The sequence below is a fragment of the Phacochoerus africanus genome, chromosome 5, assembly GCF_016906955.1.
Source record: "Phacochoerus africanus isolate WHEZ1 chromosome 5, ROS_Pafr_v1, whole genome shotgun sequence".
NCBI classification, from domain to species: Eukaryota; Metazoa; Chordata; class Mammalia; order Artiodactyla; family Suidae; genus Phacochoerus; species Phacochoerus africanus.
The window spans coordinates 122,719,352-122,747,185 of record NC_062548.1 but is presented as its reverse complement, the minus strand read 5'-3'; the positions used below and the strand labels follow the sequence as shown (position 1 = coordinate 122,747,185).

Below are 27,834 nucleotides of genomic sequence, written 5' to 3'. Positions count from 1 at the left end.
TGGAGATGAGTAGATTGCACCCACTGCAGCAATGACCGGAAAAGCAAGAGATGTCATCTCTCATCAGGGCCATTACCCCTAAACCCCACCACAAGTAACTCTGGCAACCCTCTAAAGACCTTTAGCAGGGAAATGACATGATCTGGTTCTGGGGTTTTGTTTGTTTGCTTAAGATCACACTAGCTGGAGTGTGAAGAATAGACTAAAAGGAGGCAAGAGACAGCGAAGGGAGGGAAACTGATTCTCACAGCAGCCTCGGTGAGAGATGACAGTGGCTGGGGGTAGAGAGGTAGAAGGACGCAAGGAAAAGGATGGATTCAGATGCTCTTTGGAGACAGAAGCAGAGGGTTGTTGACGAAGGTGATGTTAAGGAGGGAAGGGGGAGCCTCGAGCTTGAGCAGATGGGGGAAATTAAGATATTTACTGAAATGGAGCAAAGCGAAAGAAGACACATGGAAGAAGGCCAAAAATTCAGTTTTAGACGCAGTGAGGAAGAGATGAATGTGAAAGATTCTTGCGGCAATGTCCAAGTCTGAAAAATCAGGACTGGGCTGGAGATATATGCATTTAGGAGTCATCATTCCATAGATGGCATTTAAAGCCATAGGAATGAAAGAATAAGTCTAGAGAGAATGTAAAATGAAGAGAGCTCTAGTTTAAAAAAAAAAAAAAGACCGAGAACTTACCAGAGAGGAAAGGAGGGGAAAGCAATATGTATAAATACAACAATAATTTTTAAAATTTCAATGCTCCTTTTGTCTTGAAAAATAATGGTTCAAGGAGTTCCCGCTGTGGCACAGCAGTTAAGATCCAGCTTTGTCTCTGTGGCAGTGAGGGTTCACTCCCCAGCCCCACGCAGTGGGTTAAGGATCTGGCATTGCTGCAGCTGTGGCTGGGATTCGATTCCTGTTGCTGATAAGAACATAAGCTGTCTATTAGATTTGGAAGAGGAAAGTCACTGGTGAGGGAGAGAAAAGAGAGAGCGCAGACTGATACTCAAAGGAGAGAGAGAAAGGATTCCAAGTAATGAGATCCATGGAAAGTTAAGAGGTGGGTTCCAGCAAAACATGTGGAAGTAGGCCTTTGAGAGGTTACCCCCCTCCCCATCTTAACATTTAAGATGTAAAAAGCTAGGGGCAAATGCTGCTTCTAAGTCTTTCTGCAAGGGAGTGCAAACTGGGAATGTGGCCACAGGGAATGGAAAGTAGGGCAAACTTGCTAGAAGGTAAGTTGTCTAAACATGTGAAAACTCCTATAAATATATATGACCTTTGGTCAAGTGAATTCTACCTCTAGAAACTTATCCTAGAAAATAATTAAAGGTTCACGCAAAGAAATCTCTTTGGCAAATTTCTCTAGATATGAAGATATTGTTGGAGACAACCTATGTGGTGACATCTAAATGTTCAATGCTAGAACTGGTTAAATAAATTACGGTATATACCAACGTAATGCAATACTAAACAGCCACTAAAATGATGCTATAGATGGCGTTTTATTGATGTAGAGGATTGTTGTATTACATCAATGAAATGATAATAACAGCTCTTTTGTAGCTAAGCCCCCAAAGGACACTTACAAAGTCACATCTTTAGCGCAACACAGTGCTTCAAATATACTAGGCACACAACATCTGCTTACTGTTACTGGAGGGCTCTGTTGCATCACAACTATTAGTTTTAAATACAACAGACTGATCTTTTAAGAATCTTCCAGCCATATTTCTCACATGTATCTCCTTCAACATGATTTACACTCCTTATTAAGTTCCAAAACCAATAATTTACTCCATATTCCAAGACTCTCAAGAATCTATGTCCCATCTTGCTCACTGATTTCAAAGAGTACTCTAACCACACTTCATCAAAAGTGCAAAACAGGAAAAGAAGTATTTTTTTTTCTTGAAAAGCCTTCAATATTAAACATAATGAATGCATTTCTTAATGTAACTAAAACTTCCTACATATTTTAAGCAAAATAAAAATATGTGTATAGACATATATACATATGCACATCTACATTTGAGAAACATAACAGGGACAAAATTTATTTTCTTATAACACAATTAAGAAAATTAAAGCATTAGAGAGATTAAATTACTAGACATCAGAAGCCAAACTCTAATTGGCACATAAGTATCTACCTCCCAAATCTGCCTTTGATTTCACATAATTAATCTGGCATGCCAAAACAAAACAATCTTCTCTCTTTGCTCAGGCTGTCCATGAGCCCTCTGTGTAGTGGTTAAAAACAAGGACTTGAAAGTGAGACAAAGTTTTGAGGTACGGGAGAGTCATTCTGGTTTATATACTATTTTATTAAACTTCATGCTAAGTCGAGTTCCTGCCGTGGCACAGCGGAAACGAATCCGACTAGGAACCGTGAGGTCGCAGGTTCAAACCCTGACCTCGCTCAGTGGGTTAAGGATCCAGCGTTGCCGTGAGCTGTGGTGTAGGTCACAGATGTGACTCGGATCCCGAGTTGCTGCGGCTGTGGCGTAGGCCAGCAGCTGTAGCTCGAATCCGACCCCTAGCCTGGGAACCTCCACATGCCTTGGGTGCAGCCCTGAAAAGAAAAAAAAAAAAAAAAAAGCAAAAACTTTGTGCTAAGTAGAACAGAGTGTTTTATAGCCTAGCAAACATATCTTGTACATCTGGCTTAACCATTAAAGTGTACACTGTCCAGAAGTAAAGAATCACCATTCTGTAGATAGAGATCAATGCCTTCCTTCCTGGGATGTCAATGCCAGCTCTCCGTTGATGATAAGGCTCCCTTCCCAGGAGCCAAGGACATAGTGACTCACCATGGAGGAAGCAGTAAACCACTGTCATGTCTCATGCTCTTTATTCTGACCAGAGATAAAACCATGCTGAAAACCCTCTTCTTCAGAACAGTTCCTCAGCCTCTCTGAGAGGCTGCCTCCCCAGCTATGGTCAGTTTGACTCAAATGAAATGTTTTTCTATTGCCGTTATTTCAAATCTTAGCTGTGTCACTTATTTCCTGTGTGACCTTGGGCAAACTGTTAACAGATCAGCACCTCAATCTTCTCATCCAGAATACCTTACCTCTCAAGATTATTACTAAACTGTAAAGCACTGTTACTCAAAGTGTGGCCTGAGAACGAGCCACACCAGTATCACTGGAAATGCAAATTCTCAGACCCCATTCCAGATCTACTCTGGGGCAAGAGCCCAGAAATCCATTTGAACAGCCTCTTCAGATGATTCTTAGCCTGATAAAGCTTAAGAAGCAATGCTGTAAGGAATCCAAAAAATTATTCCTTACTGAATAATTCAGTTCAACTCATTTTACAAAAGCGTGAACTAAAACCCAAAGATACTCAGCAACTTGCTGAAAGACATTCGGAAGTCTTACAACAGAGCTAAGGTTCCAACTCCAATCTCCTTATCTAGACTACACTTTAGATTAGGGATTGTCTAACTTTCCAACCTAGAGCGACACTAGATACTAAAGAAATGTGAAGCTGTTTGCTATGATTCCAGAGAACTAGAAAAAAAGAGAGATCAAGCTGTAAAACACAAGGGACTTATTAATAAAAATGTTTTAATTCCACTTTCTGTTCTTGGAAACTAGGTACATACTTATTAGCACATCTGAAGAGTGGAAAGGATGACAGAGGCCTGTAAACAATTTGCCAAAATGTGAGATTTTGCGACCTTACTGAAATGCTGATTCACATCATTTTTATTAGACTCAATAATATAGCACAATAAACAACACTTAGCATAAGGCAGCATAGTGACTTAGTTTTCATTCTTTGTTCTTTTTCACTTTCCATCAATAACTTTAGCAAAAACCTTCTGATGTTTACATTGGATATTCTCTGAACTTTATTGAGAAAATACTCTAGAAAAACACCTCCAAATATCTGGGGTTTTGTTTTTTTTCCTTTTGAAAGAATTAGAATTGCATTCTGACAAACCCCATGAGCAAATCTCACCGAACAAATGATTTTCTATCAAGTTCAAAGATTTTGGCTTATGTTCATTTACCTGTCTGTGTCTCCAATTTCAAAACTTTCAGTAATCCATCTTCACCACCACAGGCTATGAATCCTTGGTCCTTGTTCCAAGATATACATTTCAGCTTCACGTTATTGGGAATAGAAATCTGAAAAGTAACCACAGCCATTCTCACAACTTTCCACGAAGGGGCTGGGAAAGAGTCTACGGGAGATGAGTGCCAAAGAAGAAAAACGGCCAGCCTTGAGAACGTGAGCCTTATGAAAATTAGCATAGTCCCCTGAACTGCCCCGGGCCCCACATTTGTAAAAGAAAGACGGGCACAAAAGAGAAGGGCCGTAACTGCGAACGAACCCAACGGGGAAGTGACCTGAAGCATTTTTGAAAGCAGGGGGCGTGTAACGGTGGCATAAATCTATACCGTCAAGCCACATTCCCTTTCCACACACACTTTGGCTACATTTTTATTATTACTTTTCTCCTACCCAGAAGCCCGGGATGATCCAAAGAATTTAAGTCACCCGAATCGGCAACAGGTAGAAACACGCAGTGCTCTGCCCTCACCCCCTGGCCCCCGCAAAGGACCTAACCAGGGGCAGGAATGAGAAAGAATTGTGCAAGAGAGCTAGCTGCTGGCTTCGCCAAGGACTATTTGGGACTGGGGGACTGGCAGGAGGAGGTCCCAGGCTGGATCATGCAGGAATGCGGGAGGAGGGATGGCGAAACGGCGATCAGGACGCCCGGCCTCTCGGGCAGGATGCGGGAACGCCTGCAGGACTAGAGATGGGAGGGGGATCGAGGACAAACCCTGGGAAACTCACTTTCTTGCTCAGGTAAAAGAACATCCTAGGAACCCTGAGAGGACGACCCCAGCAGTCAAGGCCCGCAACGGGAAACTTCTAAGCAGCCAACTGCCAGCACCAGCGGCTTTTGGAAGCTCCCGTCGCCCTGGCAACCGCCAGCGCCCGGTCGCATCCGGGGCGCCAAAGGACACTTCCGGTGTCGCCCTCGCATCGCCAGGCGTCGTGCGCCTGCGCGGACGTCGGGGGCGCGGTGGTAGAGCCGTGGTGGCGGGCCCGAGTGGAGGCTGTGCTTGGTTGTTGTGCTAGTGGTCCTTTGTGCCCTGCCCTGGGGCCGGACGGCGTCCCTCAGCGCCCTGTTTCGTCGCCTCAGCTGCCCTCCGTCCATGCGGGCTCCGAGGACCGGCCACACCTCGGACGGTCTCGGTGGAACTCGCCCAGGTTGTCTGCACCAACACAGGAGGAAAGGCACCCCTTCAGATGAGGTCGTAATGACGGGGTGTTTTGTAAGCCCCTAGGGGCCAACATTGTTGAAAGGGAAACGTTTTTGATTGCATTTGGCAGGCTGGCGCCGTTGGCCAAATGGAGGTACAAAAACGTGTTTTCGAAGCTTGCAAACCTTCCTTTGGGGATTAGCTCCCCGGAATACCTTGGGGGTTGGAGAGTTTGTTAATTCTCTTTGTTTTAGAACTTTTTAGTGGTTTGCTTAAGGTGTTACTGCAGCCCAAGGATCCCGATAAAAAGCATGTGTGATAAAAAGAATGTATGTGAGCATGTCATTTCTTTTGGGGCATAGCCTTCCATCTTTAATTGAGGTGTTTAGGATTTTCTTGCTTGCTGTCGCCTATTTTATAGTCTTCTTTTTTCTACCTTAGTTCTTTCTTCAATTCTCTTTGTCCTTTCTGAGTGCTTGGAGAGTTACCGCCACAATTTTCGACATAGGGCAGAAACGCCCATGAAATTATGTAGTCTCACCTATTTTCTCTTTCTTTCTGGTTTTCTCTTATCCTTATTTGTGGCTAGCACTGTTGATTTGTAAATCTAGCATGTGCTTTACGCTGCGGTAGCTAATTTCCCCACCTAGAGCCATTCCCTAGATCAGGCAAATAAGGTCCAAATTCTTTGACCGAGGTCTCTTGCCTCACCCAGCATACTCAAAAATTGACAATGGTCCTAGTGCATTTTCCATCAAATCTAAACCCCGGATAAAATCAGATCTTCCTTCAATCCTAAAATGAAGATTTGGTGTCCCCACTTTAAGCAAGCCAATGTGCTTTCATCCCACCATTCCTGTCTGCCTTTTAATTAATATATCCTATGATTTCCTACCCTCTTGGCCAGTTGTGCCTAGTCAAACACACAAATCAGGTCTCGCTGAGAAATTCTTTCCAAACTTAACCCCCTCATCCCATTCAGATAATATATTTTTTATTTGTTTTAAAATGTATGTGTATTTTTCTTCAGCATCATCTGTACATTCCTAAGATATGTTGGCACCCTGATCACGGGCTCCCTATTACTGGAGTCAAGAAAGAAAAAAAAATCAATTACTATTTAAGTCAATCAACTGGCCAAGGTTAAGACGTGATTAGTTGAAGCTACCGATGGTCACACTTTTGAAAATTCATCTCTCTTTAGATAGCTTCCCTAGTTTTTGCACAAGCTCTCATTTATTCCTCCTATAGAACCATTTCTTTGTGATGTATTCATATAACTGATTGTGTTCTCAAATGAGTTTGAAAAATAATACTTGCTCTATGTCAGGTTTCAAAAATGTTGAGAAATAATAAAATATGTTTCATATACTGTATACTGCCTTGATGTATTCATTTTTCATTTCTCTTTACAGTTTATATTTTTGATTTTGTACTCTTTCTGGGTTTATATCTATAGGTTATATTTTCTTTACAGGTGCATATATTAATGTATCCTCATCATTATTTTATCTGCCTTCAAGTGATTTTGTTTTATTCCCTCTCCCACAACATTCTTGATTAAAGCCTTTCTATTTAACCTGAACTTAACATTTTTAACCTTAAAAGCATGAGATTAAATTATAGGAAGAGTCACAACATTTTGTCCTTTGACAAAAAAACTGTTTCCTGTTCAAAATAATTGTTGATTCAGCTTAAGAAAATATGTTAATAGACAAAGTTGGTATAATAAGAGTAACCAAAAAAGGCATGACAATAATATATAAAGATACTGACATTTTTATTACACTAAAGACAACATAAACCAAAAAAGGAATGAGTAGTATACAATTTAAAGAACTGTTTTCTTCTGAAAGCTGTAAGCTTTAAAGCTGAAAAAAATTATATTTATCAAATACATAAGTGAAAAAAAGTTAGGCTTATCATTAACATTTAAAAAGACATTAGGTTTTGTTGTCGTAGCAACATTTGCAAATATATAACTTTACTGATTGGATCCTAAGGTAAAACAATAAACTGAGGGGTTTTTGCTCTTGGTAAAAAGTTATAACACTCTTAATTCACAACTAAAGTCTTTAGTTATATGCTTCTAACATTAGAATGAATTAAAAATGTCATATAACTGTTAACTTGATCTGTTAACTGTATTTAGATATGGGTAATCTCCTGATCACAGCTTCAATGATACGCTAGTAAAAATGAGCAGAAACCAAAATGTGTTAAAGATATAGTTCTAAACTATATTCATCTCGATTTAATTATATGAACTTTTTTATGTGTAAATATTTTAATTTACACACTCATTAACAAGGCTGGTTTATACTATAAATACTATCAAGATCAAAAGTTCCCATTGTAAATATGGTTATCTTACTAATATAAACATTTAAAAATTAAATGGCTCAATTAGTAAAGAAATTATGAAATTTTCATTCTATTTCCTACCAACTATTTCACAGTCATACCTTAGAGACACTAAAGTTTGCTCTTAAGAAGGATCTGGACATTTATTTCCTTAGAAAAACAAAACTGAGTCTTCAGAAGATCCTCATACTACTTATGCAGTAACATTCAAGCATTTGTAATTGCAAGATAGTAACAGGAACACTGGAGTATGCCAAAGTATGAAGTACATCAAGCGCTCCATATTTCCAGGTGAAAAAATGGAGCAGTTTAACGATGTATTTGTCCATATTCATTTGCTTGCAACTTCTCCAAAATGTCATCTAGTGGCTAGTTGTTAAGGCTAAAACCATATATTTTTAGACATAGATAATGTAAACCTAACTTTCAGACCCTTCAATATAAGATTAAAAATATGTATTTAAAATCCTATTTTGAACAAAGAAATTGTTTTCTCACCAAAGATATAATCTAAAACCCAGACACTCTTCTTTAGAGAGCATAATATAAAGCAGTGGTCTTCAAACATTTTTTGCTCATATATCCCCTAAAATAATTTTGACAAGTGATATCTTGTGCCTATTTAAATTGTATAAAAATTTTCCTAAGTTTTAGTAAGAAAATATGTGATTTCTGCTAAATAAATAAATACTGAGACTTTAAAATTGAAATCAGTCTTTCAGATGTATCCCATGTAATGTTAATTCCACACTGAATTGATACTGTTACTGTTCTTCTAAAATAAAATACTTCCTTGAATCTGCATTTCCTTTCCACTTTCTCCACAGAGTTTTATTCTACTTTGAATCTTGGAAATATGTTCTATTATATTTCTCTGATGTAAACTTTATACACTCATCAAGTGCATACACAATTATATTGAAATTACCTTTACACTAATTTTCTTTGACCATGAGGCTCTAAATTTTTTTTAATCATCTCAGTTATCATTACAACTATTGTGGGCACATAATTGATCCAAACAGCAAATAAATGATCTATTTTGACATAAAATCATTACAAATGAAAGGTAAAGTTTAATTAGAAAGTATCTCTTGGAGTTCCCCTGATGGCGCAGTGAAAACTAATCTGACTAGGAACCACAAGGTTGCGGGTTCATCTCTGGCCTCACTCAGCAGGTCAAGTATCCAGCATTGCCGTGAGCTGTGGTGCAGGTTGCAGACACAGCTCGGATCTGGCGCTGCTGTGGCTCTGGCATAGGCTGGCAGCTACAGCTCCAATTCAACCCCCAGCCTGGGAACCTACACATGCCGTGGGTGTGGCCCTAAAAAGTCAAAAAAAAAAAAAAAAAAGGTATCTCTTAATGGAATGAATTGGAGATGAGTTTATGAAGCCTTGATTTTAAGAAATTGTTGAATTATCCCTGTATTTGGCTCTCTGGAGATTTTTCTTTTCCAAGAAATTCACCTTAGTAAAGTTCAAGCTAAGAAGTATGCCTCTCTTATAAAGTTAAGAGAATGTTGACAGTGAAGTGAGAGATGGGAAAAGAGAATAGTGGCTGATCCCAAGTTGCATTTCAGGCAGATCAGTTTAAGAGAGTGAAAGATTCGGAAATTGATTCCTTTAAAATTTTCTGCCCCTCCCCCCACACGCCTTGACAGTCTCTGCATCCTTCAGGGGGGGATCCATATCCGCCTGAATGCCCCTCCTCCAAGAGCCCTAGGGACAGTGTGGTGAACTCGAGCTGTGCCAAGAAAAAATACTTTTCCTGAATTACTCCTTTGGCTAAAGAACTGCTTCTGAATGTTTCCGAGGTGGTACATGTTACATTTTGCAATCTGCTTTTTGACCACTTAGCTAGGCAAAGTACACAACTGTGTGTCATCTGAGCAACCACACTGCACGAGTCAGCGGGCTCCTTTCGTACATGCACAGATTCTGAATAAGAAAGTCATGTTAAGGCGTTCCCTCACGGTTCAGCAGTTACGAACCCAACTAGTATCCATGAGGACTCGGTTTGGATCCCTGGCCTCACTCAGTGGGTTGGGAATCTGGCGTTGCCATGTGCTGTGGTGTAGCTCACAGATGTGGCTCGGATCTGATGGTGCTGTGGCCGTGGGTCTAATTCAACCCCTAGCCTGGGAATTTCCATATGCCGTGGTTCAACCCTAAAAAGACAAAAACAAACAAACAAACAAAAGCTTTAAAATTAAAAAAAAAAAAGTCAGGTCAAGGAATCAGCATAATAGCATGATCTGTTGAATAGAGCTCCATTCAGAGCCTATACTGCTATGGAAAAGCACTAGAAAAAAATAATTACACAGCTTTCACATGTAAATAAAAATGAGTGTAATTGTCTGTCAAAACATTTAAAAAGAACTCAATTTCATAAAGTAAAGCTGCATATTACTATTGCTCATCTTAAAACTTAATGAAGAAGGCCCCTATCGTAAAACTGAATGAAGAATGTCCTAAAATGTCAGCTCGATGGTAGTCCCTAGGCTGGCTTCAGGCAGAAGCAGACAAACTTCCAGAAAGGATATGTTTGCTGTTCAGTCTCTGCAGATAGGAGCTGACCTTATCCTGGAATGCCAGTGTGGCTTTGCATGCACAGGCGTCTTCCGTGGAGATGAGTCTTCGTGCTTCTTCAACGGCTGACGGCAATGACAGTGCACGAAACATTAGAGCTAATCGCACGTCATAGCAAGTCAGGAAATCCATGATTCTATACCTACATGTTTCAAGACTTACCTACATGCATTTTCTGGGAGATAAAAGGATATAAGAGCACAGAGAAAGAGGAGAAAATACGGTGGAACTTGAAGGTCACAGAAGAAACTGAGTTGGGAGATGCTGAGAAAAAGTTTGCAATTGTCAAGGCTGTTATATTGTTCTGTTTACTTTTATTTTTATCTTTTTGGAGCCACACCCGTGGCGTATGGAGGTTCCCAGGCTAGGGGTCCAATTGGAGCTGTAGCTGCTGGCCTACACCACAGCCACAGCAACATAGGATCCTTAACCTACTGAGCGAGGTCAGGGATCAAGCCCAAGTCCTCATGGATGCTAGTGGGGTTCGTTAACCACTGAGCCAAGACGGGAACTCCTGTTCTATACACTTTTGTGATTGTCTGAAATTATTCATGATCTAAAGAAAAGGTTTAGGAAGATGGTGTAAGGGGAAGCCAAAAATGCTGAGATAATTTTCTTGTAATACCGTGTCCTCATTAAGAAAGGAAAATAGCCCTCTGTATGGCCAAAATATGTCAAGGATTAAAACTAGATAATTCCTGATTTCCAGTACAGACTATAATTCAACTGAATAGTTTGAACTGAGAATTCTAGTTCTTACCCACAAATGCTTTGCAACTAAAGATTCAGGTTTGTATTGACATCTAAGCAAAGAGTCTGGGAGAATTGTAATTTTGATTCCAATGTCTTTCTGTAATTTGGTGAGGCAGTTATTCCTACTCAATACCATATCCCCTAAAGTTGCCTAACAGAAGTAAGAGTAACTTCCCAGGTCTGAAACCGATGGCTAATCTTCCAACTGAATAGCAGTATTGCCTGAAGACAAGGAATGGTTCTGGGCTCTGCATTTTCTCCCACATTCTACAAAGATAAGATATAGGGCTAGGGGACCATAAATTCAACTGATTCTTTCATTTGTACCTAGCTGTCCAAATATTCTATTGAAACTGTTAGGGACACCAGCTCAAATCCCCGTCTCAATCAGTTAATTAGTAAGCCAGAAAGTATCTACTGAATGCCAAGTACATGCCCAACCATCCCTGTACAGAGTATAAAATTGGTACCTATGACACTTTTCCAGTGCATCTTGCCTGATAGATTATAAACTCTGTGAGGGTAGAGGCTCAGTGTAATAGTCCCATTAAAACACCCCATGGAGGAGTTCTTTCATGGCTCAGCAGATCAAGGACCTGGCATTGTCACTGCAGTGACAACCGGGTCACTGCTGTGGTGCAGTTTTGATCCCTGGCTCAGGAACTTCTACACGCCATGGGTGTGGCTAAAACAAAACAAAACAAAAACAAACAAACAACAACAAACACCTCATGGAAAATTGGGATGTTGCACAACTGAAAGTTGAGCGATGGATTCATTCACAATAGCATTAAAAAAGAATACAATGTTTTGGAATAAATTTAACAAAAGTACTGCAAGACTTGTAATGCTTCAAACCACAAAACATTAATCAGTCTCCAGTTCCTTCCTCGGGACCCAATAGAGTACTAGATATGTAACAGTAGCTCCATAAACACTTGGTGAATTAAAAAAAAAAAAAATGAGTGGCTAAACAAATGAGGCCAGAGCCTAAACCATGATAAACCATGCTGGAATCCTCACCTTCCAGGAGAAGAAGATGCCCAAGACTTAAGATTGGGTCACTGTTATCCTCACCCTCCCCAAGAAGTTGATCCATACTCTACTGCAAATGAAGAAATATGTGCTGAGTAACTCTCAGGAGTTAGGATAGGTGCCAGGAATACAGACAAGATCTCCTACCCTTGGAGGCTGGGGTTTACAATCTACAGGAGCATGAAAACACAAGTCCAGAACTCTTGAGTTTTCGTCCCTTAATCTGCTTTACTCTCAGTCTTCCTCCCCTCAATAAAGATACCCCATCCTCCCAGATGCTCAAGTGGAGTAGGAAAACCATCCTTATTCCTCCCTCTTCCTATCCCCCGCATCTAGAATTCCCCTTGCCCCAGGAGATCAGCACAATTTGGCCCCGCCTAACACTCCAAACTGTCTTATACGGCACTTCTCCCTGGCTGACTGTGCGTCCATCACACTGGTGGCCCTTCACTTCCTCTTCCCACTGAAGTCACCACCCAGGACCTGGCACTGCTCTCCCCGCTTCATAGCACTCCAGTCTCAAGCTACCTGCCGCCAATCCTCAGAACTCAAATGCCGCTTCCTCAGAGAGGCTCTCCCAACCTGAAATAGGTTCCTCCAACCGCCATGCCATTCTCGTCTTTTCCACCACTGCTCTTATTTAAATAATTGATACATTTGTTAGAGACTTGTCTCTTCCCCCTAGACTGCTACCAAGACCACCACACATGTTTTGTTCAAGATTAGGTACCTAGCGCCTAGAACATAGCAGGTGCTATATGTATTGACTGGATGAAAGAATGATTGAAGGAACACACAAGCCACCACAACACAAGGTGCCCGGTGCTGAAGGAGGACAAAGTTCAATGGAAGGATAAGGGGAACTCTGGTAGAGGGCATAAAAATTGCACTAGCCCTGGAAATTAAACAAACATTATCATATAAATTTGATTCACTCAAAGTAACGTATAGAACGCATCTAAGTTCTGATGCATAGTAAAAAGGAACACTGATAAACCCACTGCACGTAAGAATTAAAACATCAGGAATACTGTTGCAGAGATATCATTGAAGAAGTGGAAATATAAACAATCTAGGAGAAGATATTTGCAGCACATAAAAATAACAAAGAATTTACAGCCGAAAATGTGAAGAGTTCTTATAAATCAATAAGAAAAACACAAATAATCTAATGAAAAATAAGAGCATAAATTGCATTTTCAGATAAGGAACTGAAATGACCATTAAATAAATATAAGGAGTTACCATCCTTATATTTATTGGTGCAGCGGAAACGAATCCGACTAGGAGTCATGAGGTTGCGGGTTCGATCCCTGGCCTCGCTCAGTGGGTTAAGCATCTGGCGTTGCCATGAGCTGTGGTGTAGCTTGCAGATGCAGCTTGGATCTGGCATTGTTGTGGCTGTGGCACGGGCCAGCGGCTAAAGCTCTGATTAGACCCCTAGCCTGGGAACCTTCATATGCCATGGGTGCCGCCCTAAAAAGCAAAAATAAATAAATAAATAGAAGAAGAGATGCTTAGCCTCTTTAGTAAGCAGGAAATGGGGTGGGGGGAGACTACTGGGAGATACTTCTTTACAACCAACAGATTGGCAAAAACTTTAACTCAACAAAGCTAAACATCGGCAAGGGTGCGGTTCTTGCATTTTGAAAAGCAAAAGTAGCAAGGGAAGCAGATCATGGCAAAGGATGGACTCAGGTGAGTACAGGGCGTGCTCCTGGAATATCACATAGTTTACATGGCTGGACCACAGGTCCTGGTCAGAAGGAGTGAATCTGGGGGCAAATGCAGTGACAAGATGGAGGGGTTACCAGGTTTCGGGAGGACAAAATGGGAAGTTTTTGCTTAATGGGGTACAGAGCTTTAGTTTGGGATGAGACATAAGTTCTGGAGCCGAATATTGGGATGGTTGTACAACAATGTGAATGTACTTAGAACACTGGACTACACTAAAAATGGTAAAAATGCTAAACTTTATGTCATATATATTAAATATTTTATGTCATGTCAATGAAAAAAATCTGGACTTAAGAGACTTAACTAGGGAGGAAAAAAAAAAAAAAGACCAGAGAGAATGGAATTGAACCATGGAGGGAAGACTGCCTGCTGGGAAAGTCGAATCATTTCATTCCGAAGACAGCGGGGAAGCACTGGTGGATTTCAGCTAGGAGCCAGACTCAGACTTGGACACGGGAAAGCTTCCTCCTAGAAGACTGTCCTTGCACATAAATTAGGCTTAAAGGGACAGGCTTTACCTGAACATGTCTTCTTGTCTTCATTCAAGGTGTAGCCGGTATAACACTCGCAGTGGTAAGCCGCGGCCCCGTCGTTCACACAGATGTGCTGGCAACCGTGGGAGCCGAGAGCGCACTTGTTACGAACTGGCGGGGAATGCGGCAGGAAAGACAATAATATCCACACGTTACACATGGAAACGAAACAGACTTCTGTGCAAGTACAGCAAAGGAGCCCTTCAGTCATCAGCAAAGAATCTGGGGAACCTCTACGGTCGAGACAGAAGTGCAGCCTTGAGTCCTCCCCAGTCACAGACTCAGCCCCACCCCCAGAACGAAGCCACGCAAGCCACGCCCCTTGCCTGGCTGCCCTCCTCCAGTCCACCGTCTAAACCTTCCCACCAAGACCACCTCCAGCCCCAGCCCTCTGAGTCCTCCCAGACCAGCCTCCACCGCCTTAGTTACGTTACTCCCTCTCCCCAGCAGCTGCAGTCCCTGCTTTCTTAAGGTGCTGGTTCTCTGTGCATGAGCCTGTATGGAGCTCAAAGGCAGAAGCTTCCTTATATCCCCACAGTGCTTAGCACAGTCGTGCTTGGTACTCTTTTAATGACCTCATTAAAAAAAAAAAAAAATTGGTGACATGCCACTCCCGTTAATCTCTCTTGAAAAGGTCACATACTCCGATCTCTCCAAGGGAGAGGAAAGTATATATAAAATCTAGAAAAAAAATTATCCGAATATGTCAAAACTAAACACCACCTTGAGAGCTCAGAATTTCTCTTAGGAGGGTTTTCACAGTATAAATGCCACTCTGTTCTGCCAGTGAGTTTAAGTCAAATTAATGAGGATTAGCAGTTCTGGCAACGGGCTCCTCTGCCAAGTCGTAAGGCTCAGATTCGCCCAAGATTGATCATCTTGAAACTGTCAAGGAAGAACTTGCTTCAAACTTACTGGAAGATCTGAGTGGGTCTAATTCAGTCATTTACAAAGTCTCCTTTACTAAAATGATCCGGCTTTAAGATTAACGCTACAGAAAAGTTCCAGGCCAAGTTTTAATTGGAAAAAGATCAGTTCAGCCTATCACACCAAATAGTTACTGTCCAACTGACTTCCTCTAAAGTTTCCTATTTGCTCTACAGAGCCATAAAATTTTCCTGGATAAGGACCCTCCATTTAATGAGCTTTTTTCATGTCCCCCATTCCCTACCCATTTCCCAGTAATTTTCTGAAGTAAGCCATGTTTGCAAAACCTAATGAGCTCACTGCCCTCTGAGCAATGCGTGCCTTGGTCTCGAAGCATGGTAATTCAGTGTCTGAAGCCTGACTCCTCACATGGCCTTTAAGAGTCTCTCTTGATGAACTGCAGGTTGGTTTGACTGCGGTAGAAAGAGCCACGTGTGAAAGAATGTACTGAGTGGACGTTACCTGAACACGTTTTTTTGTCTTCGTTCAGAATGTAGCCCTCATAGCACTCACAATGATGGGACCCAGCTCCATCATTCACACAAATGTGCTGACAGCCATGTGTACCAAGAGCACACTGATCTCGAGCTGCCAAACAAAAGTCCAGAAGAAAAGAAGTTAAACGCAGGAAAGTCTCGTACTGCCCAATTCAGAAATTTTATTTGCAGCTAGAAATGTGTACGAGGAGAACTTATTAGAAACCACTCAGGAGTTCCCGTCGTGGCACAGTGGTTAACGAATCCGACTAGGAACCATGAGGTTGCCGGTTCGGTCCCTGGCCTTGCTCAGTGGGTTAGTGATCGGGCGTTGCCGTGAGCTGTGGTGTAGGTTGCAGACGCGGCTTGGATCCCGTGTTGCTGTGGCTCTGGCGTAGGCCGGAGACTACAGCTCTGATTAGATCCCTAGCCTGGGAACCTCCATATGCCGCGGGAGCGGCCCAAGAAATAGCAAAAAGACAAAAAAAAAAAGAAAAAAGAGAAACCACTCAAAGCCATCAGTAGCATTTGTTCTTACTAGTATTTAGCTGAGCAAAACAAAATCCCACACACACAATATTCTGTTTTCCCCTACGCCCTTTCAGAATCATCTGTACTGAGTTGTTTTTGTTTCTTTCTTTTTATGGCTGCACCTGCAGCCTATGGAAACTCACAGGCCAGAGGTCGAATCAGAGCTGCAGCTGCTGGCCTACACCACAGCCACCACAACACTGAATCTGAGCTGCATCTATGACCTATGCCACCACTTGCAGCAACGCCAGATTCGTAACCGACTGAGCGAGGCCAGGGATTGAACCTGAATCTTCACGGATACTAGTCAGGTTCTTAACCCACTGAGCCACAGTGGGAACTCCCATACTGAGTTTTTATAATCTAAGTTTCTCATAAATACTTTCTAAAGCTTTCCCTTTAGGATTGTTGTATTTATGCTGCATCAGAGGGATTCCAACAGTGGTGGAGCTAATTATACTAGATTCAGAAAGACATCGACTTAGAGTTGAAGAAAGTGCAGCTCAGTCCTCTCCTGTAATAAATGAGGAAGCAGAGTCCAAAGCAGACCAACTGACTCAGAGAAGCATCAGAGCTCAAGACCCAAATTGCCACTCATGCATTTTTCTCTGTACTGACACAATATTTTTCTAATGATTTTTTTATCTTTGAACTTTCCATTTTGAAATCACTTTGGGCTTATGAAAAAGTTGAAAAAAGTAGTAGGAAAAAACCTACAATTCACCCCATTTTCCCAAATGTTAACATCAGATATAAGCATGGTATAATTATCAAAACCAGGAAATGAACACTGAGCAATATGCCGTTAACTAACCTACAGACCTTATTCAAATTTTGCCAATGGTTCCACCACTAATGTCCTTTTTCTGGTCCTGGATCCAATCCAGGATCACATAGTGTGTTAAGTTGTCATATCTCCTTAGTTTCCTCCTATCTGGGACATTTCCTCAGTCTTTCTTTGCCTTTCGTGACCGTGACACTTTTGAAAATTACTGAAAAATTATTTGGTAGAATGTCTCTCAATCTGGGTCTGTCTCGGGATCCCTCCTGGTTCTGAGTTTTCAGCAAGAACACCGCAGAGCGGCTGTCGGGCCCCCGGAACATCACGTCAGGAGCTGCAAGACATCACTGTGCCTGATTGCCGATGATGCGAATTTGGAGGACTTGGCTGAAGCGGTGTCAGCCAGATTTCTCCACTCTGAAGCTACTGCTTTTCCCTTTGCAAGTAGTAAGTATTTCATGGGATGTTATTTGATTTTAAGTTACTACATTGTCTTTAGCATCTGGAAAGGATGGTTGGGGCTGGGTGCAGAGAAGGAAATGAGCAACACACTCCCACCTGTGGGTCATGATACACACAGGCTACCCTTTCTAACATTTCCTTCTTTTTCTTTCTCTCCATCCCCTTTCTTTCTTTCTTCCTTGGTTTCTTCTTTCCTTTTAGAGTCACACCTGTGGCATACAGAAGTTCCAGGGCTGGGGGGTCAAAGTGGAGCTGAAGCTGCCAGCCTACGCCATAGCCACGTGGTTTCCCAGCCACCTCTGAGACCTACCACGGCTCCCTGCAACGCCTGATCCTTAACCGACTGAGGGAGACCAGGGATCGAAGCCGAATCTTCATGGATACCAGTTGGGTTCTTCACCCACTGAGCCACAATAGGAACTCCCTTTTCTAAGTTTTCTAATAAGAAATGGGAAAAGCCCAAGATAGCAAGAGAGGAAAAGAGACCAAGTTTCCCGTTGATGTGACACCCCCCACCCCCCAACACTGGCTAGGGAGACAGGGAGGCAATCGCAAAGCCCCCACCCCCACTTACCCGAACACGTCTTCCTGTCTTCATTTAAGGTATAACCTTCGTAGCACTCACAATGATAAGAGCCAGTTCTGTCGTTCACACAGATGTGTTCACAGCCATGAGTGTTAAGAGCACACTTATCAATAGCTATCAAAAGATGATCACGACAAAGTCAACACAGGAACAACATGGTAAATGAATAAGTATGGGCTGCACAACACACACACACACGCACACACAAATGCGTGCGCGCATGATGCTAATGAAACAGGGCAGCTTGGCACAAGAGGAAGCCTACTGGACTGGAGATTGGGAACTGACTTCCTTGTCTTGGCTCTTTCGCTAACAGACCCCATGACATGAGTAAGTCTTCACCTGTCTTGGGGTCTCAAATTCATTATCTATAAAATGAGCAGCTTGAATTAAATGATCTCTAACTTTTCTTCCTCTCAAAAGCGTTTTTCTAGGATTTAACAAAATGGACCTGATCCCCATCCTTCATTGATGGCATGTGAATATTCACGTAGCAGCCCGTGAGAATCTCCCTAACTTTTCTTCCACTTCTAAATGCCATGAGCATCTACAGTCACAGGGAGGCAAGAGTAGCTTCTATCTAATTAAATAAAATCCAGGAAGACATTCCAATCCTCAAAAGGGACCGAGAGTTCTGGCCCATTCCTCACTAGCCCCTTTTCCCTCCCAACCCTTCTCTCTAAAACTAGTAATAAGTAGTAATTATTGTAATAGGCTGTTTTAGGTAGTATCTCACTTTTTTCCTCACATTCCTTTTCAAGGAAAGTCATTGATAAGAGTAAACCAGCCAAAGGCAGTTAGGAGAAAGCATAAGGCCAGACCACAGCCCGGAGAAAGAGCCCCCAAATAAGGTCCAGGCAGCCACCAGCCCCAAGGAGGCCTCACCTGAACATGTCTTCTTGTCAGCATTCAAGGAATACCCTTGGCTGCACTCACAGTGATGCTTGCCTTCCCCGTCACTGATACACACATGCTGGCACTGGTGTGTGCCCAGCAGGCATGGGTCCAAAGCTGTGCAAAGGAAATTGACAACAGTCAGCATCAAAACTCAAGAAGCATTTCAAGCGACTTCCTCCCCTGTCCAAAGACAACAAACCAAAAAACCCCACACATCACCCTCTGGGTTCCTCTCCGATTCTATCTTTAGTTCACTATAAAAATTGGCTATCTGTTTTCTGCCGCTGGCTTATTATAAATGCCACTCTTATTAATGTTTAAATTAGTAACTAGTAATGTTACCAATTTAAAAATCCCAGATCTTGGAGTTCCCTAGTGGCTCGGCAGGTTAAGGACCCAGCATTGTGACTGCTGTAGCTCGGGTGGCTGCTGTGGTACAGGTTGTATCCCTGGCCCAGGGACTTACACATGCTGGGGGCGCAGGCAGAAAAAAAAAATTAAGATTAACGAAATAAAATAAAATTATAGATTGTGTGGTTGACTTTCTCAAAGGGGAAAAGGAATTTTGAATTTAGAGCCGAAGCCAAACACGTGCCTCAGGAAATTTGACAATTTTACTCAATGCATCCATCTGGCCAGAAAAAAGACTTGCTTCCCAACCACAAGACACAGGGAGAATGATAACGTCCCTCCTGAAGTTCTATGAGCCAGTTGTTCCCCTGCAACCAGAACCCAGTTGCCGAGAGTTCTACAGTTTGTGTCTAAACAGAATTCACACCCAGGCATTCCTCTAGGCTGGAACCCACTCACTCCGGGCAGCAAAGTATGTTTGAACATGCAAACAGTGGCAGGCAATGTGGGTAACTGCCCTCTGAATATGAGTCCTGGGTTCCTGGGCCCAAATGTATACACGTGCAACCTCAGGGGCTCTCATATCCGCAAGAAGAATAAATGCATATGCTACACACAAACTGGTAAAAAGAAAAGGACAGACACAACAAATAAGATTCCATGAGCTAAACGGCATCCCCATCCTTCTGCTGGAGCCTGGAGCCATTTATATATGTCCTTGGGTTTTTGGTTTTTTTTTCCTAGTGACATGTTTTGAAAGAAAAATCAATGGGTTTAGTCATTTCTAAGAAACCAAGGAGACCTGTTGGAGGAGGCTGGCACCCCTGTGGCAGGTTACCCAGCCTCCACTATTTTGGCAACCGGACAAGGCTAATATTTTCCCAAGAAGGGCCTTTTCATGGAATAATCTTTCCAGTCTATTGACTACAACAAGCTGCCCCTCAGTCTCTTTTCCATAGAGAGGACATTTTCCCCCCAGAACAACAGGTCTTTTGTACCAGAATGAAAAGATGGCCACTCACCCCTTGTGACTTTATGTCCTTCAAGCCTAACCCCAGGTGCTAGCTTTGAGACCCAACCTGGCCACAGACCAGCATCTTTATGGAAAAGCTCTCACCCACAAGCAAGGGGAGGAAGGGTTTCCTGGGAGAAAGAAAGCCGTTTTCTTTCAGGAAACCACTGAAGGCCAAGGAGATGCCACCAAAGCCAATGACAGCTTGTGAAGGCCCAGTGTCCTGGGACAGAAAAGACAAGGGGCTCCAGGCCAGGTCTGGCTGAGAGGAAGCCAAACTTAGCTCCCAACGGAGCCTTCATCTCCCGTTTCCTGACAATGGTTGATTGCTCAGTCTCACCTTCATTTATATATAAAGCCATCTTGTAATTTGTAATTGTCATTCTTGGTTTACTTGTCTCATCCCCACCCCTAGACTGTTGCTTGGTGATAGGGAAGGACTACCTTTATCTTTGCATCATTGGTGATCAAGAAATGCATGGCTTGTATTCCAGTGTGACTGTCGGTCAGAGTGCACGTTTAGTGAAAAAAATAAGTGTGGAATCAATTAAGTAGCAAAAGATATCTACATTTTAAAATTCATCTGAACTAGAAATTTGTCCACACCTGCTTGGATAATTCCATAGAGGGCTTTGAAAGATCATCTCCAAATGATAAAACAAATAAACAAAGTGTGAATATGGAGAGAAAGAAACAAAGAGAGAAATTGTTCAAAGAAAAACAAAAGTAAATTTTAAAATAAAAATTAAAAAGTTTAAGCCTGACAACTTCATAATTCTGATCAGTGATTAAAAATAAAGCCCAGCCTTGAATGGATTCATATTCATGGATTTGGCTGCCTCATGCTAAAAATTCTAATTAAGTCAGTGTGTTCATATTTTAAATCCATCCTAGAGAAAGACAGGCAAAGAAGGACAGAGTAGTAAAAAAATTAGAATAAAAATAAAACAAAAAATACCTTACTTCTTGCCATCTCACCTGTGAGCTGAAATCCTCATTTCCCTGGTCCCTAATCCAGTCCCTCCACAAGGAATCATCAGAGAACGGGCTGAACCTGAAAGCTGGAGTGTTCACTAAACATACACTCCCACCGACAGTCACGCTGGAGTATAAGCCAGCAGATCGTTCCCTGGACAGATGCAGTTCCTGTCTCCTGCTCGCAAACAAGCAGAGTTCTGTTAAATCTAGAAATGGTAAAACTAAAGAAAATATCTGGAAAAAATGTGGTGGGCAGAGGGGAGAAGAGAGGCATCTTGAGTTTTTTATTTTTATTTTTTTTTCTGACCCCATCAGGGAACAGCAGGATCATTTACCCTGGATATTTCCAGAACTTCACATTTCTAATGCAAACATTGAGATTTTATGAGCAAAGCAAGTTATGTATAAGGCCACTCTATATTCCCAAGTCAAGAAAGTGTGCTTAAGCTGATTTAAAAAAAAAAAAAAAAAACCGAGAAGAATTGCATATGTTTAAGGTTTTCCATAAAATTTCCACCAAAAAAAAAAAATGGAGGAGGGGGAGGAGGAGGAGGAGGAGGAGGAAGGAGGAGGAGGAGGAAGGAGGAGGAGAGGGAGGAGGAGGAGGAAGAAGAAAGAAGAAGGAAGAAGAAGAAGAAGAAGAAGAAGAAGAAGAAGAAGAAGACGGAAGAAGGAGGAGGAGGAGGAAGAAGAAGAGGAAGAGGAAGGGGAAGAAGAAGAAGGAAGAAGGAGGAGGAGGAGGAAGAGGAAGGGGAAGAAGAAGAAGAAGAAGAAGAAGAAAAGAAGAAGAAGAAGGAAGAAGAAGGAGGAGGAGGAGGAGGAAGAGGAAGAGGAAGGGGAAGAAAGAAGAAGAAGAAGAAGAAGAAGAAAGAAGAAGAAGAAATCTCTTTTTTTCTTTGGATACACAATATCCGACTCTAACCTCCTTCCTAGTTGGAAGGGCAGACTTACCACAAAAGGTTTCCTGGAATCTAGATGAAAGCTTCTCAATGACCCCATAGGTCTCCACGTAGAAGACGTGCTCCTCCAGGGGCTCGCTGGCCATCAGCCGGAGGGACTCCATGTCCGCCCGGTCCACGCCCACGGCGTAGAGCTCGATCCCCGACGCCCGGGCCCGAGCCGCCACCTCGTTCACCTGGTCCTGGGGCCGCCCGTCTGTCACGATGATGGCCACCTTAGGGATGTTGGAGTTGGGCCCCCGGGCCCCTGCCTCCACGGTGAAGGCTTCGTCCATCGCTGTCTGGATGGCCAGACCGGACATGGTGCCTGTGGACAAGGGTGCGATCCGCGCCACCGCCCGTTTCAGGGCCTGCTTATCCGAGTGGGTCTGGAGATGGAACTCGATCTTCACGGTGCTGGCGTAGTTCACCACTGCCACCCGAGTGTCCTCCGCCCCGATGTCCAGGTTGTCGATTATCCGCGAGACAAAGGTTTTCACTTTGGTGAACTCCAGGGGCCGCACACTTCGGGAACTGTCGATGATAAACACTAAGTCTAAGGGTCTGCTCTTGCAAATGCCTGCAAAGAAAGGTGTAGGGGACAGACATGACTAAGCGATGGTCACACGACAGTCAGAAGCCCGGCAGTTTCTCGACCCCAAGAGCTCTGGGACTGGAGAGGAGGCAAGGCAGCATTCCCGGCCCCCAAATACCCTTCGGTGAGCTGTCCTCCTCAAGTCCAAACTCCTTTTGGATGCTGAAGGCACTGAGGGCTTCAGAATTCCCTGGTGAGAATTCACAAAGAGGTGTGACGGTCCCCAAATGTCTCCCCTGCAGGCTGGCTGAGTCCTGAAATTTCACTTAGAACCTCCTCCTCCTGTTTAAAGCTTTGCTGAAAGATTCCTCTTGACTTCCTGGGATGAGTGGATCCCTGACCTCTCCTGGGCACTTTGGCCATCTGAGGCAATGGCACCGTGTCCCTGAACTTATGAAAGGTGACCTCAGGGCAGCCTGACTGCCATCTCCCCAGCCCAGGCCTCAAAGACCCCTTGGGACACGGCTGAGTTTGAGGCATGGCCACTGGTGAGCTCCTGGTGGCTTTCTTTTACTCCACTTCCTAAGGTGGAGAAAACTGCTCCCGAGCAGCCCTAAATTCCCCCTCCGTCTGCGCATTCACTCATGGTGGTGAACTGTGGGGTGCAACTAGCCCTGAGCTGTATAGTTTGTGTAGAAAGAAGAATGACAACTGAATCATGCTGATTGCATTTCCATCTTTGTGAGCATGTCTTATTTTACAAAACAGAGATTTTTGACCTGGCATCTATCCTACTGACCCCAGCAAATTCTCTTGGTCACTTTTCTTTCATTTTTTTCGTTTACCAAATATTTTTTTGAGCATCTACCATGTATTAAGCCCTGGAGCTACAAAAGCAAATAAGACAGATTCCCTGCCCTCAAAGAACTTAACTCTTTTCGCATAAGAGTAACTGGCCCACTGGGACAACACAGTACATATTTTGTCTTCATCTCTTCCTTCTTATCCTTTTCCCCCCTAATCTCCTTCTGCACTCCTCCCTCTCCTAGCCACCCAGATCAAATCCAAAAGTCAGGACTGGCTAAGAGGGAAGCCATTTCCCTTTTCTCTCAACACACACACACACACACCAGGCCCTAAATGGAAATGAGATCCTTGGGCATGAACTGCCATTCAGGGTTCTTTCCAAATAGAGGGATAGAAATTAATGCAACTCTAAGAAGGCAATTTTCTCAGTGCGCAGGGAGAAAAGGTGTAGGTATTTATTTATTTAAAAGAAATTCCTAGGTTAAGCAGTTGATGACAGAAAAAGCCCTGTCTGGAACAGGAATTATGCTCCTCTGGAGTTTTCTTTTAAAAACTGAAAGTGTTGGAGTTCCTGTCGTGGCGCAGTGGTTAACGAATCCGGACTAGGAACCATGAGGTTTTGCCGGTTCGGTCCCTGCCCTTGCTCAGTGGGTTAAGGATCCGGCGTTGCCGTGAGCTGTGGTGTAGGTTGCAGACGTGGCTCGGATCCTGCGTTGCTGTGGCTCTGGCGTAGGCTGGCGGCTACAGCTCCGATTAGACCCCTAGCCTGGGAACCTCCATATGCCATGGGAAGCGGCCCTAGAAATGGCAAAAAGACAAAAAACAAACAAACAAACAAAAAAACCCTTAAAGTGTTTCCTTGGTTTTATCCTGATTCTTAGAAGTATTAACTAAGAAAATAAATAATATCTTACTTTCAATAGCACTTTAGGGATCATGAGATTCAACTCTGTGAAGTTAAAAAATGCGGAGGTTGTTTTTATACTCATTTTTCAGGTGAGAAACCTGAGTTTCAAGGAGGTGTAAGAGCTAGGACATTGATTGCACTCCAGGTTTCCTGACTCCCAGCCTACAAGGCCTTTTTTTTGGCTGCAATCATGGCACAGAGAAGTTCCTGGGCCCGGGACAGAACCCACACCACAGCAGGGATCCAAGCCAATGCAGTAACAACCCCGAAACCTTAACCCACTGTGCCACAATAAACCTCCCCAAAAGTACCTTTCACTGCATGGGTGCCTCTCTCTGAGGCAACATTTTCCACGACAAAAATCAACATTATCTCATGTACCTACTAACACACTGTTTGGTGGCTTTGAGCCACTGGCCTTAGATATGCTATAGGTCATGTATTTAGCTAAGTCAAAAGGAATTAATCCTTTTTTTTTTTTTTTAAACGACTCCAGAATTTCATTTCATCGATGATTACCATGCATCAAGAGCAAAGAAGAAGAAAATTCTTCCTGGAGATGGCTGTGGATATTTTTTCATAATTGGAATAAAAGGAAAACTACATTTGATATGAACTCCGTCTCCGACAATGGGGTCCCTAACCCCCAAATGGTGTCTTTACTAATGTCGGGTTTATGCTCTTATAAGTAAATGTGCAGGAGTCCTTCCTTTTCCACTTGATTTTTCACATCGAATCACCCATGGAAGATTACAGGGGTGTGGGGGACAGAATAATGCTTCTCCCGGAAGCTGTCCATGCGCTAATCCCCAAAACCTGAGTGTTAATTTCTATAGTAAAGGAGACGTTAAGTTAAAGATTTGAGATCGGGAGGTTATCCTGGGTTGTTCTGGTGGGTCCAATGTCATTACAAAGGACCCCAAAAGTGGAAGAGGGAGACAGAAGAGGCGATCTGAGAGACGACATGTGAGACGGGGTCACCCTGCCTTCGGTGGCTTTGAAAATGGAGGGAAGAGGCCATCAGCCAAAAAATGAGGGCCCCCTCTACAAGCTGAAAAAGGCAAAGAAACGGATTCTCCCCTAAGATCGTTCCAAAAGGAACGCAATCCTGCTGACACCATAATTTTAGTCCAGTGAGACGTGTCAGATTCCTGATCGACAGAACTCTTGGATGATAAATATATGTTGTTTTAAGCCATTAAATTCATGATAATTTTTTATAGCAGGCATAGAAAATATAGGGAGCTTGACTCAGTTGGCAGCTCATTCTGTGAGCATCGGCTTACTTCCTGATTCAGACCCCTTATCATTGTTTTTGAATCTCACTCCCCTTTACTAGACAACAGCACTTTGGGGTCCCAGAAACCAAAATGAGAATCTGAATTTCCTAAAATGTTTCCTTAATCTTAAATAACAATTGTCAGTTTCTGATAGTTCTCCTCGAAATAAAAGCCCATAAGAACAAAGCTGAGCAATTTCCACAAACAAAAAGGAGGGACTTTGGAAAAGGATGGAATGTGGCATTTATTAAAGAATTATCATTCCATGTAGGTTTGGATTCCAGGCTATAAAGGACCAGTGCTGCTTGAGGATAACATGAATGCCCTGTGCAGAATCCTTCCTCCCTCTCCCAGTCCTGTGCCCAAGTGAGGTTGATCAGGACCAGAGGGAAGATTAACTTCTGGGAGAAAGGCTTGGCCCCCCAACCCCATTCCTGTCCTGGAGCGACTAACTGGCTGCCAGCTGGATTTAACCATGCTGAACCCCAGCACTCCTTGTCTCAATGACAACGCTCTTGCCATTCCAAATCCAGCCCACTGGAGCCGAATCCTTTGTGTTTTTCCTCAACATTATCCAGAAAGGTGCAGGAGGGGTAGAAGGACACAAACCAACCTGAGCATGAAGCATCACTGGCCAGAGGAGACTGGACTTCCAGACACTGTTTGGTGCAGCCTCTCTTTAACAAGCCTGAAGCTGGACTTTTTGGTAACGAAGATAAAGCCTTATGGGGACCATATTAAGAGCTTGGTAGCTCGGAGAGGTGGAAAGACCTATGTCTGGGATATCTGAGTCCAGAGTTTTATTTTGGGCTCTGACACCGATTTGCTGGGTCCCCTCACCTTGACAAGCCTCGGTTTTTCACCAAAGACCCTAAGTGTAGGGTGTTTAAGGATCTAAGAGAGCAGGGGTTGGTCTCTGGACCCAGTCAACAGGAGAACTAAAAAAGGGAATCTAGGGAAAGGCTTATTGGGCTGAACCAGAGGTGGGTCTGGGACAGAGAACTGGGGGGTGCCCAGTCTTCCCGCAGCTGCCCGGTCCTCCCGGCCCAAATCGCAGGGGGCAGCTGCTAAAGTTTGAGCTTCTGGACACCCCAAGTCTAGCCCCGTCTACGAGTGACCTTGGGCATCTCCCTTCCCTTCTCTGGACCTCAGTTTCCCAGAGGATTCATGGAGGGGATCTTTCTCCTGCATCACGGTCTGGCTGGATGAGGATGGAGGAATCATTTGGTGGATAACGGAAGCTTTTCCTCTTCATTCGATGCCTGGTCCCCCTGCCCACCAATCCATCTCGCCTGGCCCTGGCCCAGGATCTTCCTCCCTCCTGCCGGTCTCCCTCCCTGGAGCCCCCTCGCATCCCTCTAAGCCTTGGGTCCCTCTCCCGCCATTCCCACCCCCATCCCACTCAACCCCCGCCGCAGCCCCGCCAGGCCGTGTACCTGCTCCGCGGGCCCTGCCAGGCTGGCCGGCCCCAGAATAGGGCGCGTGGGTGGGGGCGGCCGCAGCCGGACGGCGTCCGGGGCTGCCCCCTGGCCCGCGGGTCCCCAACCTCCGGAAGCCCGGGCGGGCCAGGGGGCTGGGGTCGGCGGCGGCCGGCAGCAGCAGCAGCAGCAGCGGCCAGAGCAGCAGGAGCAGTGCCGGGAGGTAGCGCGGCATCGCGGGCTTGGTCCTGCTGTCGGGGTCCGTCGGCTGGTGGTCGCTCGTTCGCGGCTGGGTCAGTCGTGGGCTGGTTCCCGGCGCCCGGGAGGCCAATTTAAAGGTCCCGCGGCCATGGGCCCCGCCCCTCAGGCGTGGGCCCCGCCCCTCAGGCGTAGGCCCCGCCCCGAGAACCCGCCCGGGGCAGAGCGCAGCCTGGTCCCCGCATTCCCGCGGCCAGCGCGGAATGTCTGGGGCCCCGACGGCCAGCGGCGCGGCGCGGTGCCCGACCCCCGCCCGCCGCCGCCGCCGCCGCCGCCCCACCCGCCCCTGCCCAGCGCCGGCCCGGCCGCGTCTGGGTGGGCTCGGCCCGGTTCCTCCTGGCCGGGCTCTGCCTCTCTCGAAACTTCTGCCTTGCTGTACACCCGGGACCTTCCCGACCCCCTACTCTCCCTCCAGACCCCCAGGCCCCTCTAGCGGGCGCCCCAGGCTCCCAGTACGGGAG

General features: G+C 44.2%; 2 protein-coding genes across 2 annotated transcripts in view; both read right to left on the bottom strand.

Moving 5' to 3' along the window:
- The window catches only part of WDR35 (WD repeat domain 35), a 58,813-nt gene extending 53,851 nt beyond the window's left edge, over nt 1-4,962 (bottom strand). The window contains 2 exon segments of the mRNA XM_047782581.1: nt 4,015-4,132; nt 4,806-4,962. Of these exon segments, the coding sequence (XP_047638537.1) occupies nt 4,015-4,132; nt 4,806-4,829 (142 nt within the window). The 5' untranslated portion in view covers nt 4,830-4,962.
- A 2,695-nt stretch (nt 4,963-7,657) lies between these two features.
- Nucleotides 7,658-27,405, bottom strand: MATN3 (matrilin 3). The gene is made up of 8 exons (XM_047779240.1): nt 27,134-27,405; nt 22,182-22,748; nt 18,878-19,003; nt 17,981-18,106; nt 15,619-15,744; nt 14,215-14,340; nt 10,126-10,236; nt 7,658-7,947 (listed from the first exon to the last, which is right to left on the bottom strand). The coding sequence occupies exons 1-8, from the start codon at nt 27,348-27,350 to the stop codon at nt 7,892-7,894; spliced, it is 1,455 nt and encodes a 484-aa protein (XP_047635196.1). The 5' UTR covers nt 27,351-27,405; the 3' UTR covers nt 7,658-7,891.
- Between the last annotated feature and the right edge of the window lie 429 nt (nt 27,406-27,834).